Source organism: Haemaphysalis longicornis, unplaced genomic scaffold (assembly GCF_048455015.1).
Source record: "Haemaphysalis longicornis isolate Haplotype H1 unplaced genomic scaffold, Haemaphysalis longicornis Haplotype H1 scaffold_1, whole genome shotgun sequence".
NCBI classification, from domain to species: Eukaryota; Metazoa; Arthropoda; class Arachnida; order Ixodida; family Ixodidae; genus Haemaphysalis; species Haemaphysalis longicornis.
The window spans coordinates 413,574,287-413,594,953 of NW_027526203.1; the positions used below are offsets into that span (position 1 = coordinate 413,574,287).

The window sequence follows — 20,667 nt, forward strand, 5'->3', positions numbered from 1 at the left end:
AAGCAGATCACTTGGTGGGCAAATTCGTTGCGGTTTCTCGTAACTGGTGCCCAGCGAGCGATATTTTTGCGGTACTGACTTTAGCTCAGGCATTCGACTGACACTGATTCCGCTCAACGTCAAGTCAAGCTGGCACCAAACATTTGACGTAATAAAGCAAATAGAAGTGGTAAAATCTTCCATTCGTGCCCTCTCGGTTGAGGTGTGCTTAGGGCTACACAGATGGCTTGGATGAGGGCGAACGGGTGAGGCTTCATCGCCGCCACCGAGCATGTTATTTATTTTGTACATACTGATAGCTCAACAAAGGCTATGGCGGAAAACGGTACAATAATAAAAAGGCATGGTTAAAGGGAAGCAAGTGCAGTGTATACCCGCCGCGGTGGCTCAGTGGCTAAGGCGTTGTGCTGCTGTGCACGATGACGCGGGATCGATTCCCCGCCGCGGCGGCCGCTTTTCTGATGGAGGCGAAAAGCTGGAACGCCCGTGTGTGCAAGATTTCGACGCACGTTAAAGATCCCCAGGGGGTCAAAATTAATCCGGAGCCCTCCACTACGGCGCGCCTCATCGCCTGCGTTGCGTCGGCGCGTTAAACCCTGCAATCAATCAATCAATCAATCAATCAATCAATCAATCAATCAATCAATCAATCAATCAATCAATCAATCAATCAATCAATCAATCAATCAATCAATCAATCAATCGATCGATCAAGTGCAGTGTCTAATGGGGCATGACGCTGTTGATACATTCAGTACGGGCTGTTACTGCTACATGGCGATAGTTGATCGGGCTTCTAACCCGGGGTCGGGATCACTGGGGTGTACCGCTCACGGTCAGATACGCCCGTGTCAGTGTTCCGGCGCATTCCGTCGTGCGTCAAACATATTCCAGCGCTTGATGGGCTATGGCGCCGACGCGGAAGGAGAAAGAGACTGCCAGGCACCGATTAGCCGACGGGGGAGAAGAGTTCGACGAAAAGTTTATATTTAGCTGCAGCTGTGAATTTCCTGGAGCTCCCTGTAGCCGCGGTCTTTTACAAGTCTAGGATGGCCGAGTTTTTTAAGGAGGTAACTAACAGCTAACGCGATACGGTTGACAGCCTGCGTGGGAAGGGGAAGACAGCTTAAACTACCCGGTAACTAGTCCGTGCCGCCCAAGGCTCGCTAACGCACGCAAGCGCAGAAACACGTGGCGAAATATCAGAGGCAGCCCGCTGACCATGCATGACGAAGCGGAAGTTTGCGTACTCGGTGAGAAGCCTCGCTGCATGCGCGGGCGGGCAGCCCCTAATTCGGGCCACAAGCCGAGCGGGCATTGGGCCGAGTTTGCGTGACGACCGAGTTTGGTGTGCGCGCGTGTACGTGCTGCGTAATGAGCGTGCGGTTGTGTCGTTTGCGCAGCAACTGCTGAAGAAAAACCAGCGGGCCCAGGTGAGCTGCGTGGTGGAGAAGAAGAAGGCTAGCGAGGTGATCGCCCACGAGCCCCGCACGGTACGTATCCAGCCCGCCAACCCTTTGCCATCGACGCGGATGCCCAGCATGCATCGTTGGTGGTGGCGCACATCCACGAAAGGGAGGTGGGGCTCGCGAGCTCGCGGGCGCGAAGCAGAGGGAGCACAGGAAGAGTATCGGCCCTGCTCCACCAGTGCAGGAGACCGAAAGGGCCGTACCTTCAGGACAACCTTCGCCACTTGCTGTTGGGGGCGCCCAGCAACACAAGGAAGGCAGGCTGCGATGGCTAACTTGGGGCGTGCGTCACTCGAGGCACGGATAGAACCGAATGTGCTACGGAGCAGATTTTTGCATAATAATAATAATAATAATAATAATAATAATAATAATAATAATAATAATAATAATAATAATAATAATAATAATAATAATAATAATAATAATAATAATAATAATAATAATAATAATAATAATAATAATAATAATAATAATAATAATAATAATAATAATAATAATAATCAATCAATCAATCAATCATTTATTTGCGTGCCCAGGAACAGCCGGGGGGGCCTTAGTGCTGGCGCACGGAAACAGAAACACACGAAACAAAATGTACACATCTCTCAAATACAAAATAAAATACAAAATACAAAGGGGAAAAAAAAAACGGAAGTATAGCTTATGTTGAAGTTACGGAATGAAAGTCATTTAAGTGCATGAACTCAAGGATAAAAGACAAATGCAGAATAAGAAAAGTTGGCAGTTACGCCAATACAAACTCACAGACATGTTTGCGAAACAGAGTAGGGCAATCATTAAATATAATAATAATAATAATAATAATAATAATCAATCATGTTTATTTACGTGCCCAGGAACAGCCAGAGGCCTGAGTGCTGGCGCACGGGTAGTTACATGAAAAAAAAAAAATACACAAAATACAAGAAACATATAGCAAGAAACAAACAAGCGACAATACACATACAAATTGAAGTAGTGAAAATGACAGAAATAAAGCACAGGCGGAGCCTGGGTACAGGTAAAAAAATAAAAAAAGAAGATGCCTATGTTGCTCTGCCCGTCGTAAAGGCCACACGACAGGCAGAGCAACAACGTTTGACAGTAATACAACAAAAACAACGGCAAGAGTGTAGAGACAAATGAAAAAACGAACAAATGACAGTAAACAGTTTCAAAAATAGGCAACTATCAGTTGGATAGACACAACCGCAGAGAAATCAAATTCCAGAAAAAAAAAGAACGACAGACATATCATAGGTGTTTAACATACTGTATTCAACAGCGTTGTACGGTAAACTGTAAAGGATTTCTGAAAGATGTCAAGGCGTTCAAAGAAGCGGTTGTAACAATTCTGTATTCTGCGCACAGGAGAATGATTGGAGTTGCGCGCAGCGGTCAAGAACGGGCGATGCGACCTGGTGGGCCTTTGTGGTACACTAAACTCTAAACAGTTAAGCAGGTCTGCGCAAGAAAGGTCACCATGAACAATTTTGTGAAGAAATGTAAGGTCTGCACTCATACGTCTGCAGTTCAAGGAAGGGATGGAAGGGACTATGGATAAGTCAGAATCAGGATGAAAACTGTGATTGTGATGACGGTGCTTAAATATGGATAAAAACTTCTTCTGCACACGTTCTATTAATTCACTACTAGATTTGGAGATGCCGTTCCAGGCAACAGAAGCATATTGTAACTGTGGTATACATATTGCATTGTATAGCATTAGAAATGGATCTGGAGAAGAGAATTCCTTTGTAATCCGACACACATTTCCAAGGCTTCGGAGTGCTCGCCGGGTGATGAGCCTAATATGAGGAGAAAAAGAGAGGGTACTGTCGAAAAGCACCCCTAGGTCCCTAATCTCCTCAACCCTTTGCAGAGGAGCTCCCTCAATATTGTAGGAAAACAGCAGACGGTGGGTTTTCCGGCTGTAGGTGACAACCTTTGTTTTAGTGGGGTTTAAAATTAGGCAGTTTTTCCTGCACCAGACCGATAATTCCGACACATCCCTCTGCAAGGCACAGCAGTCTTGAACACCGCTAATGTGCCTAAATAGTTTGACATCATCAGCATAGAGAAGAAAAGAAGAGTTTGTTAACACTGTTGAAACATCATTGATAAAGACAGAAAACAATAATGGACCCAGCACGGAACCCTGGGGTACACCACTTGTTGCAGGGTAAACACTAGATTTTTTGTAGTTAACATCTACATAAAAGGACCGGTCAAGGAGATAGTTGGACAACAAGGCAACAAGGCTTGCGTCTACACCAGACTTAGCAAGCTTGTTAATTAATAACTGATGGTTCACCACATCAAACGCCTTACTGAGGTCAAAATAAATAACGTCCAACTGGCCGTTTTCACAAACTGCAGCCGAAGCCTGTGTCATAAAGCTTGCAAGATTTGTGACCGTCGATCGACCCGAGAAAAAGCCGTGCTGATTTGGTATCACAACGTTCTTGACGCAGGCAGCAAGAACTTTGTGCAGAGCTGACTCAAAGAGTTTTGAGGCGACACAAAGGAGTGAGATCGGGCGATAGTTAGAAACGGCTGACTTATCACCAGACTTAAATGTTGGAAAAATTCGAGCGATCTTCCATGCACGAGGAAATTTACCTAAAAGTAAGCAGTTATTATAAATGGAAGTTAAGACAGGCACAAAAATGTTCCCATAAGCCTTCATGAGGGCTGCTGGAATTCCATCTGCACCACAGGAAAATGATGGTTTCATCCGTTGAAGGCTATCATTGACAATTTTTTCATCGAACCTAAGTGTGTTAAAATTAGAGTTATTAAACGATAGGCGTTCGTCGTTGCCGTCTGGCAGTTGAAAGACAGAATGAAAGTACTGAGCAAAACTGGTGGCAACATCCTCAACCTCTTCACCATCGGAATTAAGCAGTCTAACGTGTTCTTTAGACGCCTTAGAACGGCCGCGTACATACCTCCAGAATTCAGCCGGTTTCTGAGACGCAGCAGCCTCTAACGATTCTATATAGAGCTGGTGGTCACGCCGGTAGAGGATTTTACAAAGTGAGCGATACCGACTAAACTCCGCTTTCCACTTGTCAAGCCCAGAACGCTTGGCCTTTTTGTGGGCGCTATCCTTAAGTTTAAGCGAACTTCGAAGTTCTTTAGAAAACCAGTGGGGAAATTTGGAAGGAACAGGCTTATAACAGGGAATATACTTTTCCATGCCACTTCTGACTATTTCGGTAAAACGTCGAACCTGTTCGTCAACATCGTTGACATCCAAAACACTAGACCATTCAGCAGATGAATAAAAGTGATACAGCCCAGCATAATCTCCACGCTTGAAAGCATATCGCGGGACTGAACAATTGTCAACACCGCCAGAGCGATGCTGGGTCGCGACCGAGACAGAGACAATAAGAGGGGGGTGAAACTTGTCGGGGTGCACAAGGGATATTTCGGAGGCACACACTTGTACGTTTTCTAAGTTTGAGAAGCACACATCTAGAACATTACCACAAGAGTTTTCTATGCGGCAAAACTGCTGCATGGAGGTGAACGATTGAAAATCTAATAGCATGCTGCATTTCTGCGCTGCATAATGGTTTTTGTGCTCAAAGGAAAGACTGTTCCAGCGAATACCTGGGGTGTTGAAGTCTCCAAGTATGATGAGCTTATGGTTGGAGTGTGCATTTGAGACATTTTCTATGGATGTGAGTGTTCGATTAAATTCAGAAGGTAATACATCCGGGGATATATAGAATGCACCGATGAGTAGCTTCTCGCCCTTCGTGAGGCCTACCTCAAGCCAGACTGATTCGTCTAGGGTCTCGAGGTCAGCACGCCGCATGCACTGCACTGAATGATCAACGGCAACGAGAACCCCGCCACCTTTTTGTTTAGGTCCAGTTAATTTTCTGTCGCTTCTAAAGATTTGATAGTTAGAAGGGAAATAGTCGGAAGACGAGATATCATCGGAAAGCCAGGTTTCAGTAATGACAACAGCAGAAAATTTAGAGCATACAATATTTCTAATAAATTCAGAGGACTTCGTTCGTAGACCTCGAGTGTTTTGATAGTATATGTCGAAACTCTCGTACTTACTGATCATTTTCAGTTATTTCAGAGCTGTGCAGCATACCAGGATGGACCTTGCCTTGAAACGGCTTGAAAAGGCAGCCTTTTGGCCACATAGACGGGTCGCTCAGGCGCCTAAAACACTCCTCGTTAACAGTTACGCAAAAAGAAGAATAGGAGTCGTACTTGGTCCTAAGGCGTTTGCACGACAATGGCGTAACTTGCACAGTTGACAAGTGGGCCAACAGTTGAGCAGATGTGGTGTTAGCCGACAGTTTTGAAACAAAGATGGCCCTGGAGCTGGGTGGTCGGTGTACCACAACCAACTGAGAAGCTTCCGACGCACCCACGCGGGGAGGGCTCCTTTTCTTCTGCAAGTTCGTCGGCGGGCCATTAAACGCAGTGTCGGACCTAGGAGGCGGGGGCAGAGGGTGGACCGAAGGGGAAACCAAAGTGCTCAAGGCCGTAGCAGGTTGACTGCTGGGGCGGTCAACGAACGGCGAAGCGGTGGTAGAGGACAGGAAGGGGGCACATTCACCAGCTGCACCGGCGGCGGCTTCGGCGAACGACGACCTCGTAGGGATACCAGACTGCGGTGACGTCACCGGCGGCATGAAAGGATTAGCAGGCTTCGGGGAAGCAGGCGGAGAAGGCGGGGGACGCGCGAGCTCCCCTCGCAGGCAGCGAACCTCCTCGCGCAGGGAAGCGACGATTGCAGCCTGCTGGGCAAGCCCAGCCACATTATCCCGTCGAAGAAGCCGGTTTTCCTCGCGCAGCTCGGTATAATAATAATAATAATAATAATAATAATAATAATAATAATAATCAATCAATCAATCAATCAACCTTTATTATAGTGCCCAGGAACAGCCGAAGCCTTGGTGCTGGCGCACTGAGAAAAAAAAAAGAAAAAATGCCGCATTGAAATACATCAGCGGCTGACACATATAAAACCAGGAAAAAATGTGGGTGAATGAAATACCACAGAGAAAAAATTAAAAGTGGCATCCAAACTACATTATACGAAGTTATTGTACATTGCACAAACACAGCGTACAATGACCATAGCAATCGGCTGAAGCATCAATTACACAAAAACGTATGAAACAAAGTACAGGAAATGTTTGTAACTATTCACATAAACTGATAAGTTATAGAAACATATTTGTTTCTATAACATTTGGTTCGCCCGGGCCACTTAAACAGATGTATGAAGAGTTGACTACACAAGTATAGCATAGTACATACAACGATTACGCCCGCAGCACTAACATATATGAACATATGAACAACATATGAACACTAACATATATGAACATATATGAACAACATATATGAACAAATGAGAACAGACTCTGTGAAAACAACATACACATGCGGAAAATAACTGAAGAACACGAGAACTGTCGAAATGAAGTTAGTGCGGCACGGCTAACAGCCCGGACAATAATAATAATAATAATAATAATAATAATAATAATAATAATAATAATAATAATAATAATAATAATAATAATAATAATAATAATAATAATAATAATAATAATAATAATAATAATAATAATAATAATAATAATAATAATCAATCAATCAATGTTTATAATAATCAATCAATCAATCAATCAATCAATCATGTTTATTTACGTGCCCAGGAACAGCCAGAGGCCTGAGTGCTGGCGCACGGATAGTTACATGAAAACAAAATACAAGAAACATATTGGAAGAAACAAACAAGCGACAAGAAACACAAATTGAAGTAGCGAAAATTACAGAAATAAAGTACAGGCGGAGCCTGGGTACAGGTAAAAAAGAAAAAGAAGATGCCTTTGTGGCTCAGCTTATTGTAATGAATACACAACAAGCAGAGAACAAAGTTTAACAGTAAGACGACAAAAACAATGACAAGAGTATAGAGACAAATGATAAGACAAGCATGATAAGTAAACAGTTTCAAAAACAGGCAACTATATTGGTTAAACAGAACCACAGAGAAACCAAATTTCAGCAATAATAAAAAGAAAAAACGAGAACGACAGAGATATCATAGATGTTTAACATACTGTGTTCCGCAGCGCACTACGGTAAATTGTAAAGGAGCTTTGAAAGATGTCAAGGCGTTCAGAGAAGCGGTTGTAGCAATTCTGTATTCTGCGCACTGGAGAATGATTGCAGTTGCGCGCAGCGGTCAAGAAAGGGCGATGCGACCTGGTGGGCCTCTGTGGAACACTAAACTCTAAACAGTTAAGCAGGTCTGCGCAAGAAAGGTCACCATGAACAATTTTGTGAAGAAATGTAAGGTCTGCACGCATACGTCTGCAGGTCAACGAAGGGATGGAAGTAACTATGGGTAAGTCAGAATCAGGATGAAAACTGTGATTGTGATGACGGTGCTTAAATATGGATAAAAACTTCTTCTGCACACGTTCTATTAATTCACTACTAGATTTGGAGATGCCGTTCCAGGCAACAGAAGCATATTCTAACTGGGGGATACATATTGCATTGTATAGCATTAGAAATGGATCTGGAGAAGAGAATTCCTTTGTAATCCGACACACATTTCCAAGACTTCGGAGCGCTCGCCGGGTGATGAGCCTAATATGAGAAGAAAAAGAGAGGGTACTGTCGAAAAGAACCCCGAGGTCCCTAATCTCCTCAACCCTTTGCAAAGGAGCTCCCGCTATACTGTAGGAAAACAGTAGACGATGGGTTTTCCGGCTGTACGTGACAACCTTTGTTTTAGCTGGATTTAAAATTAGACAGTTATTGCTGCACCAGACCGATAATTCCGACACATCCCTCTGCAAGGCACAGCAGTCCTGAAAACTGCTAATGTGCCTAAATAGCTTGACATCATCAGCATAGAGAAGAAATGAAGATTTTGTTAACACTGTTGACACATCATTGATAAAGATAGAAAACAATAGTGGACCCAGCACAGAACCCTGAGGTACACCACTCGTTGCAGTGTAAACACTAGACCTTTTGAAGTTTACATCTACGTAAAAGGACCGGTCAAGGAGATAGTTGGACAACAAGGCAACAAGACTTGCATCAACACCGGACATAGTAAGCTTGTTAATTAATAATTTATGGTTCACTACATCAAACGCCTTACTGAGGTCAAAATAAATAACATCCAACTGGCCGTTTTCACAAACTGCAGCCGAAGCCTGAGTCATGAAGCTTGCAAGATTTGTAACCGTCGATCGACCCGAGAAAAAGCCGTGCTGATTTGGTATCACAACGTTCTTGACGCAGGCAGCAAGAACGTTGTGCAGAGCTGACTCAAAGAGTTTTGAGGCGACACAAAGGAGCGAGATTGGGCGATAGTTGGTAACGGCTGACTTATCACCAGACTTAAATATTGGAAAAATTCGAGCAATCTTCCATGCACGAGGAAATTTGCCGAAAAGTAGACAGTTATTATAAATGGAAGTTAAGACAGGCACAAAAATGTTGCCGTAAACCTTCATGAGGGCTGCTGGAATTCCGTCTGCACCACAGGAAAATGACGGTTTCATCCGTTTAAGGCTATCATTGACAAGTTTTTCATCGAACATAAGTGTACTAAAATTAGACATATTATTAAACGACAGGCGTTCGTCGTGACCATCTGGCAATTGAAAGACAGAATGAAAGTACTGAGCAAAGCTAGTGGCGACATCCTCAACCTGTTCCCAATAATAATAATAATAATAATAATAATAATAATAATAATAATAATAATAATAATAATAATAATAATAATAATCAATCAATCAATCAATCATGTTTATTTACGTGCCCAGGAACAGCCAGAGGCCTGAGTGCTGGCGCACGGGTAGTTACATGAAAACAAAATACAAGAAACATATAGCAAGAAACAAACAAGCGACAAGACACACACAAATTGAAGTAGTGAAAATGACAGAAATAAAGCACAGGCGGAGCCTGGGTACAGGTAAAAAAATAAAAAAAGAAGATGCCTATGTTGCTCTGCCCGTCGTAAAGGCCGCACGACAGGCAGAGCAACAAAGTTTGACAGTAATACAACAAAAACAACGGCAAGAGTGTAGAGACAAATTAAAAAACGAACAAATGACAGTAAACAGTTTCAAACATAGGCAACTATCAGTTGGATACAACCGCAGAGAAATCAAATTCCAGAAAAAAAAGAACGACAGACATATCATAGGTGTTTAACATACTGTATTCAACAGCGTTATACGGTAAACTGTAAAGGATTTCTGAAAGATGTCAAGGCGTTCAAAGAAGAGGTTGTAACAATTCTGTATTCTGCGCACAGGAGAATGATTGGAGTTGCGCGCAGCGGTCAAGAACGGGCGATGCGACCTGGTGGGCCTTTGTGGTACACTAAACTCTAAACAGTTAAGCAGGTCTGCGCAAGAAAGGTCACCATGAACAATTTTGTGAAGAAAAAATAATAATAATAATAATAATAATAATAATAATAATAATAATAATCAATCAATCAATCAATCAATCAATCTCTTTATTAGTGCCCAGGTACAGCCGTAGCCTTTGTGCTGGCGCACTGAAGAAAAAGACAGACGACGACACAAATACATCCACACGTGAGAAGAACGACAAAATACAAGCGAAGAAGAAAAACTATAATGAAGAATAAAGGTCATTTAACAAAATCAATGATTTCGGCACACTAAAGTTTGAACAATCGCGAAACGATAAAACACAGTGTCATAAAAATTTGACAATACAAACGGGCAGATATAGATATATATGAGTAGGAACAGTAACAAAGGCGAGCAACATAAACGAAAATAGGGCAATGAAAATAGAATTAAAACTGGTCGGAACCAAGTCGGGGAGAGACAGAAGTCAGAAGGTCGCACATGTAAGACCGAAGGGGTGTATGAAACAGGTCAATATTATGGGAGTAGAGATTGTATGTTTCTTGAAGGCGGTACAATGTGCAGTGTTTATTGCATGTCTTACGGGTACGAAGTATAGGACACTTACGGGTAAGTTTCGACGGTACTCTAAGATTTACATTTGCAAGCAACTCCGAACAAGAAATAATCCCGTGTACAAGTTTAAATAAAAAAATTAGGTCAGCATTGGTTCGTCTGGACTTCAAACTTTGGAGAGGATTAGAAGTAAAAAAGTCTGAACCATTGCCTCTGTGGCGGGCGAAACGATGTTTGTTGATAGATATGAACTTATTTTGCACTTTGTCAAGGATATTACTGTTCGACTGGCACGTGCCGTTCCAAACAACAGAGGCATATTCTAAAATAGGGCGGACAACAGACAAATAAAGCTTTAGTAGTGAGACAGGGTTGCTGAATTCTCTTGATAATCGACAGACAAACCCCAAGCGGCGAAGGGCGCGCTTAGAGATAGAATCCACATGAGCAGAAAAGTTTAGCGCACTGTCAAATACCACTCCAAGGTCAGATATTTTACATACACGCGGTAGTGGCACACTTTTCACAACGTACGGATAAAGTATGGGGTTTGTTTTACGAGTGTAGGACATAACCTTCGTTTTAGTGCCACTAAGAGCAAGTTTGTTCGCGGAGCACCAGTTGCTAAAAGCATCCACATCAGATTGAAGAGCTATGCAATCTTCAGCGCTAGTAACTTCTTTAAATATTTTGATGTCATCAGCATATAACAGAAAACAAGAGTGATTTATAGAGGCTGAGACGTCATTAACAAACAAAGAAAACAAAAGAGGCCCCAGAACAGATCCCTGAGGCACACCACTGGAAGCATAGTAGGCAGCAGATTCTTTATCATTAACAGAGACAAAACATGACCTATTATGAAGATAGCTGCTGAGTAACTCCACGAAGCAAACTGGAATGTTATAAGTAGACATTTTATGCAGAAGCAAGGAATGGTCAACCACGTCAAACGCTTTGCTGAGGTCACAGTACACGGTATCGAGCTGACCCCGCCCATGCACAGCTTCCGAGGCAAAGGACATAAAAGACACAAGGTTTGTAGTAGTTGAACGGCCAGATAAAAAACCGTGTTGTTCTGGAAGGAGGATGTTTTTGACACTACTCGACAAAATTACGTGCAAAATTGATTCGAACAGTTTGCTTGCCGAGCAGAGGATAGAAATTGGCCGGTAGTTTTCTACCTTTGTTTTCACACCAGACTTAAACACAGGAACAATACGCGCGACTTTCCAAAGGCGCGGAAAGGTAGATGATTTTATACAGTTGTTAAATATAGAAGCGAGAATCGGAGCTAGTATGACCCCGTAAGCTTTTAGCAGTGCGGAGGGAATTCCATCCAGACCAGAGGAAAGAGATGGCTTTAGCTGTTTGAGTGCCTTGAGAACGTCTTCTTCGGATATAAGGGTGATACAGAAATTCGAAGAAGACAGTTCGCGGGCGCGGGAGAGGGTATTGGGTCCAAATACTGAACTGAAGTGCTCAGCAAATGCATCGGCAACAGAAGCGATATCATTTCCCTTTTCATCGAGAAGGCTGATGTGTTCTCGGCTCTTCGTGCCGGAGCGAAAACGGACGTACTGCCAGAAGCATCTGGAACTCCGCGTAGCATCATTTTCAACAGCAGAGATGTACAGTAACCGATCCCGCTTATAGAGCACTTTGCACAAAGACCTGTAATAGACAAATTGCTGTTGCCATGACTCACTATTTGTCCGCCGTGCCTTCCGATGGGCACGCTTCTTATGTTTCAAGGCCACGCGGAGCTCACCTGAAAACCAAGCGGGGAATTTAGAGTTCCTGGGCCGCTTACGCGGGATGAATCTGCGCATACCTTCTTGCATAATAGAAGAAAATTGCTCGACTTGCTCGTCAACTTTTCCAGCGTTCAAAACCTCAGACCAGTCAAACTCCGACAGATAATTATAAAAACCTACGTAGTCCCCAGCGGAAAAGTTAAAGGCAGGACGGGCAGATGGACACGAGCGAATGAACTGAGGGGAACACGGTAAAGAAAGATGCAAGGGGGGATGATACTTGTCAGGACACACAAGATGAAAGTCGGACTTGGAAACACTGAGAGAATGAAGATTGGAAAAGCAAAGGTCAAGCGTGTTTCCGTTGCAGTTTTTTACACCATTTTTTTGCTGGAGGTCAGTAAAAGAAATGAAGTCGAGAAGGCAGGTGCCTTTCCGTATGGCATAGTGGTATTGATGCTGGACGGTACCATCCAACCAGTCGATACCAGGTGCGTTAAAATCGCCAGCGATACAGAAGTCATGACGGGGATTTGAGGTGACGACGTTTTCGATGGCCGAAATGCCTGACTCATACTCATGTGGATGAAGATTTGGAGAAAAGTAAAATGTAGAAAGTAATATATTCCGCTTACCTGGGCAGCATAATTCAACCCAGACCGATTCATCCACAGTTTCGATATCACTGCGCCTCAAGGAAGTAATAGAACGATCCACAGCTATGAGAACACCCCCACCAATAATAATAATAATAATAATAATAATCACCACCACCAGCCTATCTACGCCCACTGCAGGGCAAAGGCCTCTCCCATTAATCTCCAATTACCCCGGTCCTGTGCTATCTGCGACCAATTTTTCCCCGCAAACTTCTTGAAATCATCTGCCCATCTAACTTTCTGGCGCCCCCCTGCTACCTCACGTGTACGTTAAGACGGCCGCGGACTGCCCAGACTCCTGTAGTTACTATACAACCCACTTCCCTTCACCCCCAGGCTCTTGACCAAGATCGCATCAGGTCGAGTAGTAGCCCTTTTCAATAAAAGCGTTCTCAACAACTACACGGAGCAGATTGGATACATTTTGTGGTATGCTGCCTTCCACGGTAGCATTTACAAGGATTGTGATGGATTGCTCAGTGCAAAAAAAAAAAAAAAATCAAACTACGATGGAGGAAGAGGGGAACAACCCAAGCGAAACAAATATTTAGCGCTTGTGTTGTTCACCTTTGTCGTCGTCCATCGCTTCCTCTTTTTTTTTTTTTGCGCCATGTAATCAACCATAAACTTCTGCCAACTAGCTCGGCTGTAGGTGTTACTTCGTAACACCTATAGCCTACAGTTTCATAAGGTGTTACTTCGCGAATCAGGCCTTATATTCAGATCACGTAAGGTTACATAGGAATCGTACGGGTAATAGAGAGAGGACGTCGTCCTGCAGAATGTAATGCTCCCTAAGGCAATCTCGTGGTTCAGCTTCACCGCGTTGCACTCGAGTGACAAATCCATGCTGCGAACTAAGCAACGTAGACGAATGACAGCACAGTGGAAATCATTTGACTAAAAAATGCGATCTGTGCTGTGGCACACACTGCTCAGTGCAGAACGTCATGCTTGCATTGATTGGTGCCACTGCGCAGACCGAACTTATCCGTCGAATCGTATGCTCGACCTCGTCATTCGCCGAGATGTCATTGTTGGCTGCAGGCATTGGTCGATCGAGTGCATTGCGGTGAAGCTGAACTACGGGATGATCTTAAAGGGACCCTGCAACACTTTCGATAAGCGCTTTCACTCTTTCATTCGCGTCTGGAACCACTGCGAAAGCTATAGTTATCGCCAGCACGGAGCGGCACTGTGTGATTTGCTCGTCGCGCCAGATACGCCTTCCATTTCTGCTTTGTTTTTGTGGCTTTTTTTTTTTAAGTTGCTGTCGAAAAGCGTTCGTTGCTGCAACTGAAGGAAAACCGACCAACAGCAGCAACGTGGCCTTAGTGACGTAATTCGAGCCGTCGAAGAACGTCAAGACCGGGAAAGGGAGAAAAATATTTTGAGCGAGTTTCCAAGTTATCTGATGGACACAGAGCAGTAATTTTTGGCTGAGGTACTTTGCGACCCCCTAATCTAAGTACTGGGTGTGTTGGGTAACTACGTTCTGCAAGCATTTAAGACTTCAAAAACAGTTGAAAAAAGGGTTGCAGGGTCCCTCTAAAGAGTATTCTGTATGATGACGACGACGACGGCGGCGGCGACGACGACGGCGATGATGATGACGATGGTGGTAGTGGTGGTAATGGCCATGGAACCCTGTTGCAGGTTCCCAGAAGGAGCCGTACATGTCAGCAGTCATTCTCTGAAACAGCCGGGTGTATGCATTCGTGTTGCACTTTTTTTTTGCTTTGTACATGTCATTTTTTCTCTCGCTAACATTACTTCATTTTTACGATTTTCACTCTACAGAGGCGCGGAAATTCTTTCCTAGCTTGTGTTCACCTCTACTAGCAAGTTGGAGGTCGCTGTAACTTGAAACTAAAAAAAAAAGCAAATGTTGATGCTAGCACTTTTTAAATGACAACGGCCGCGGAGAAATGCGACAATTCGAGTCAGGGATCTGAAGCAGGCAGCTTAGTTGTAGTGTCCGCAAATCAAATAGAGCGCACAGGCTAGCCAGGCTATGCCAGCTCGATAACGAGGCTTTGTCTGTTCACCCTCGCTCATGGACGAATGCACAATTAAGAGCATGATACACAATTAAGCGCATCGATGGAAGAACGGTCAGAGGACACCTAAGCACTTATTGTGAGTTGTGAGTGCGAAAGCATCAGTGCCCAATTGAACGACGCTCAGTGCCCCTTCGAGTTTTTGCACCCCGAGTAATGGTCACTCGTTAGGATTCTTTCTTGTGCTGCCTTACTTCGTCTGCGGTGTACTAGCCTGGTAAGCCGAAAAGAGCGGCAGCCGCGTGTCGCTGCCGTCGGACCCTACAGCGGCCACGGCAGGGGTACCCAGGCGTTGCCTAAGCAACGGAGGCGCGCGTTTGTGTATTTATTTCAGAGGCACAGGCAGCCAAAGGACATTTAAGAGCCGCCCCAGACGCCGGACAACGCCAACGCAGGCTTTTTCGCTTTCACCACGCAATAGAGCGCTTAGCCACAAGAGTAGATTGTTCGGGAGAGTCGATTCTGCTTTTCTGTGGAAGTAAGAGCTCGCACCCACTGTTTATGTATTTTTAGAGAGGACACAATCGAGAAAGAAGACTCAACGTCGTCCTGATTTAGAAACAAGTCTGCTCCTCCCTCCACCACCCTCTTTTTGATAAAGGCCTAGTTTTATCCGTCAATATCGCCGAACGTTAGCAATTGCAGCCACGAGAATGGTCCAGGTGTCCAGTGGTATAGAAGGAAGATAAGACGAAGAGATAAGAGGGCCCTTTGTGTTACTTCTCGGAACTTTACTCACGTACATGGTGATAATCCAGCGACATTTTGGCAAGCGACGTCACACAGTGGCCGAGCAGCAAACTCACTTTTTGGCGCGAGCACGGTGAAGTTAACACAATGAGAAAGCTCATTGATTTCACTCACAGCACTTGTCCCTTTTCTGCAGCATGTGTGGTATCATGATTTTATATTCATATTTATTTAGTAAAGTGCATAACAATACGGGGAGTTGGGCGTGCTGGTAGTTGTTCGTTTTGGCATGTGGTACAGCACAAATAGACGAAGGACACATGAAGAAGGGCACAGTTGCGAGTCACCGCCTGTCCTTGCATTTCTTTTTCTATCCTACTTCTCATGTTTGCGTCAATCCCATCAAAATATTTACCGCAGGCGCAGGTACATATAACGCAGGCGCAGGTTGGGTTAACCAAGCAGGCGGGGTAAGGCAGGGTATAACACCCGAACGAATGAACAGCACATAAATATCGCAGCGAATTATGTCATATGCAATATGACGCAATTGCATGTGACATCTAGCGACCGATTCGATCGTTGCTCCGCCGCTGCTGCGTTGCGTGTACAGCGAACAGGCTCCGCTTTTCGCTTCACCCTGCACTCCCGAAGCCACGCTCGGCGACCACGGGGGGCAGCGCACGCCAGCATCAACGTCGCGACTGCGGTGCAGTCCCGTCGTCGGGTGGCGAAATGTGCGTGGCGTAAGAGTCGTCGCCTTCCGAAGGAAGGAAAGACGTACGGGGCCGCTGCAGAACGAGGTCGGCCGGCCGTTCGTTCGCTGTCGTCGGGGCGCGAGCCAGCCACCTGTGCCGAGCTGCGTGACGGCCCGGCCCGACGGTGAAGCGCTCCTTGTCCTCGCCGACTCCGCAGAAACGCCCTCGCGGATGGCATAACGCGCCAAAGAAGAACGATCTAGCGCAGCAAACGCTTCAAGGCTGCGGGACCACAAAAAGGGCTCGTATTGAGCAGGTTTTGCAATTATCCGAGACAGGCCGAAAATTACAAGTGAACCCAGGTTCGTTAATGGAGCGTGTAAGGACTCTTAACAGCCCGAGCCGGTTACGCCTTAACTCGCTGAATCGCGCTCGCTGGTATCCGGCCCACAATAGATCGAACTGAAAAACGATTCGACGAGAACCCCGTGCTAGGTCGCGAGCTCCAGTTCCTCGGCGAGCTACAATTAAAATTAAGCTACAATTAAAATTAAAATAGCACGGTAGAAGGAAAAAGAAATATGCTATATGTAAGGATCACATAAAAACACACGTCAATCTATTGGCTCACCATGCTCGGTCTTCGCTGTACATCTGTACGTTAGCAGCATTGCAATGAGAGCATTATCATCATTATCATCATTTTTATAACGGGGAACACCACGTCGATCAATTGACTGTATGGGCGTGCACTGACCTCTTTGTTATACAAGCACACTACATTTTGACCCCGTAATTTTGAATAAGTCAAGAGGTAGTGTAGATGTAATGCCTTAGTACACTTTCTAGCTTTGGTGGATTTGGTTCCTTATCTCTCGTTTCCCATTTTACGCGAACGCGCTTTGACCCTCAGCATTCGTGTCAAGATGATGCTATAGCAGGAAGAACTAGTTTTGAGTCCCCCTTTACAAACCACTTGGACATCAATTGGCATTTCATTCGATCTTTTCATTACCCAGGTCCTAGAAATGTTTTAGCAGCGCTGATCAGCCATGCAATCAGCCCTAGAACTAATGGTCTGATGAGCTACTTCAGTCATGCTCTTTCACGTACCTTTACATTGTACGGCACGCTACGAAAGCAGATTACATTGGTGTGCGCACAAAATGTGTGCATTTGACTCGCCGTACATTGCTTTGAGCTCGAGTGACAAAGCAATCATTTTCAGCATTTGAACATGCAGAAAATGACATAGTTTACTAATCTAGCAGTGCCTTCTCTAATTTTGTCCACGAATTTGTAGTGTTATACGCGAAAGATACAACGCCACATCTATAGTGACCGCTGCGCGACCTGCAGCTAGGTCACGATGTAAGAACCGTGAGATAGGCTTGGCTTTCCTGGGTGGCTTCGGTGCGCGGCCAGATAAGCTGCGTAAGGGTTGCCCTTTGCTGACGCTGCATGGGAGTTTCGTGTGAAGGAATGCTGAATAATTTTAGCTAAACAATCAATTTTTTGTTTGCATATCCGATGCAATTCACGTGCTGCTAACTGTCCAATATTGCTTCCGAGCGTACAGGGGCACTTGCAGGCATGCACTTCATATCTTCATCCCGGACGTCAAACGCTCTCGAAGTAGACAAAGCGACCGCCGATAGGCTTCGCCGTAGAATTTGCGTTCACCGCGCAGCTGTCGAGCACGTGGCTGTTGAACGTCTCCGACAAAGAAACAGTTGGTGTGCAAACATAACGCTGTGCAGGGCCGCTCGTTCCGCCAACCTCTTTCGAAGCGCGCTTCGCGCCAAGGCAAGAAGAGAACGACGCTGTGACAAGCGTCGTTGATTTGGTCCATAGACGTTTATTAGCGAATTCGGGCCGCTGTAAATGATACTGAAGTAGTGGCGTATAGCAAGTGAGGGGAGTGGAGTTGGAAGGTTGAGCCTCGCCTGAAACGCCTCAAAGGCCCGTGCACATAAATATAGAGGTTGGTGTGGAAAAGGTTCAACCTCCTCCCGAGAAAGATGAAGGTTGAAAAAAAAAAAACGCTTTTTTTTTACGACGTGAAGAGTTATTTTTTGAACATTTTCGTGTTTTCTTTTTATGATAGCGCCCAGTTGATAAATGCTCTGATAAATATCACCAATAACTGTGGCGAACAGCGGTGCGAGCCTTAGTTCAGTGGCACGCCGGCGCTTCGTTAGAAAGACGCTTGTGATGGCTTACACGACTCTCTTTAGCTCTGTTAGCCCCGACTTAGAAATAGCTATTACTATATTTGCACCATTAGCCAAAATAAAATATCCGTCCACAATCGAATGTTTGTGATGCCTTTCGCTCTCAGTTGGGATAACTGAATTTCTGCCTTTGCGATTTCACATTAGCCCTACCTGTTGGCTGTACCACTCGTGTAGCTGACCTATTTCGAAGTTCTCACTTCCGGCGGCACATATCCGTACAGTGCGCCCGCATGAGCGCATGCGGTGAACATGCACTCCCACGGCAAGCAGCGCTGCTTTATACGCAGTTCGAGCTCAGCCGTGCTCGATCAACTATTCCCTAAGTGATACACATGACCGGAATTTTGAAGTATCCAATTGTTTTCCTCACAAATAACTGCTGCAAAGAGAATCAAGTGTTCTGAATTTTTTTTTCTCTCTTGCGGAGTTAGCATAGAAGGTTAAGCCCTGATTCCTGTTTAATTTCATGCCAAAGGTATACAGTTGACTCCGGTTATGATCGACGAACTCGGTTAAGACAAACTTCATGGTTAAGACGAACAACACTTTTTCTCTCTTGTAACGTCCACAATGCAAAAAAAAAAAAAAATCTCCGCTTAAGACGAATTTCTTATAATACGAACACATTTTCACTCTCCCTTAGAATTTATCTTAACAGGAGTCTACTGTAGTTCCATCAGGTTCCATAGACGGGAAGCCGTCAGCTGTAACTTCTACAGGCAGCAGCGTTTGACGAATGATTGTTCCGGGGTTTTTTTACAAAGTTCTCTCGCGTGGGCATCTTTGCCATTCGTTTCATCGGCTTTGTAACCCTGGTCTGTAGTGCTGCCTGGTCCGGTAGAAATAACATCGCTGGGTGCGAGTGAGGCAAAACTAGATAGGTGCAGCCATACTATTAAAAGGTCCCCGGGGAGGCAAACAACACTCTTTCGCCAGAGCAGGACCTGGCTCCCATCCCAATGATCATAGGAGGGGCCTTTGTTCCGCAGTAGGCATAAATAGGCATAGTGATGATGACAAGGGCAAAAGCTTGCTATGTGCAAAATGTGGACTCTATACAGCTGTTCTGCTGAGTTCCTGCTAGGAAGGCCTAATTGCTGAAATTGCTGAGTATGAGTTGCAACAGTCCCCCCCCCCCCCCCCTCGCAACTTCAGTGGTCATTCACATTGTGTCGTTAGGCGCTAGCGTTAGCAACATTTTCTGCAAAAAAGACAACAAAACTAGCCATGTTCGATTAACAAAGTGTTGCACAGTGGAAAATAACACCTAGCACTTTTGCCAAATTGGCGCATACCTACACTCTAAGTGCCTGTTGGTCGTCTTCACCACAGCGCTCCAAAATGACCAATTGAAGGGACCAGGTCAGCAAAGTCGGCGAATGACGGAGCCCAACACGCGATTTGACTAAAAAAAGTGCATCTGCGCAGGGAAAACACGCGAAGCGTGAATGGCGTTTTGCATTGCGCAATGTCTCTGCGGAGATGCCTTTTTCATTCAAATTGAATTCTCGGCTACGTCATTCGTCGAATTTGCACACTAGGCCACTCCGATTGGTCATTCTGGTGCATTATGGTGAAGACGCCCTACGGGGACTTCGGAGAGTGCAGAGTGTTTCAGTCGTGTCGTATGCATCGCGGTATCATGAAATACGCACAATATTGTAATGTATGTATCTACACATCATATAGTAGTAGCTGTAGGGGTAGTATTCACAATTATTACGAATACACTTTATTCGTTTCGAAATTATTCCTAATCCTACCGAACCATGTTTTTTTTTTTTTTTTTTTTTTCACAGACATTATTAAAAATGCAGCAGCGGCACTGACAAAGGGTTCCCTCAGTGTGAACAGCGACCCGGAAAAAGCAAACAAAAGCAAACAAGTGGTGTGGAGGCACATGTGCACGGAAACCGGACTAAAGCACCTTCCTCCCATACCACTGTAGTCCGCGACCCCGCACTTGCGGCAGGAGCTTCAAACTGCACCACCACCCCCACTCCCCACCACCATCATCACCATTATCATCATCAACAACAACGACAACAACAACAACAACTACAAAAACAACGGCAACAACAGCCTACTGAGGTCCACTGCAGGAGGA

General features: G+C 44.9%; 1 protein-coding gene across 2 annotated transcripts in view; it reads left to right on the forward strand.

Moving 5' to 3' along the window:
- Msr-110 (DUF3736 domain-containing protein Msr-110) overlaps positions 1-20,667 on the forward strand; it is a 79,923-nt gene that overhangs the window by 47,010 nt on the left and 12,246 nt on the right. For both annotated transcript variants that reach the window (XM_077687051.1, XM_077687052.1), the window contains exon 4: positions 1,404-1,493. In XM_077687051.1, coding sequence (XP_077543177.1) covers positions 1,404-1,465 — 62 coding nt within the window. In that variant the 3' untranslated portion in view covers positions 1,466-1,493. The remainder of the gene's footprint in view (positions 1-1,403; positions 1,494-20,667) is intronic.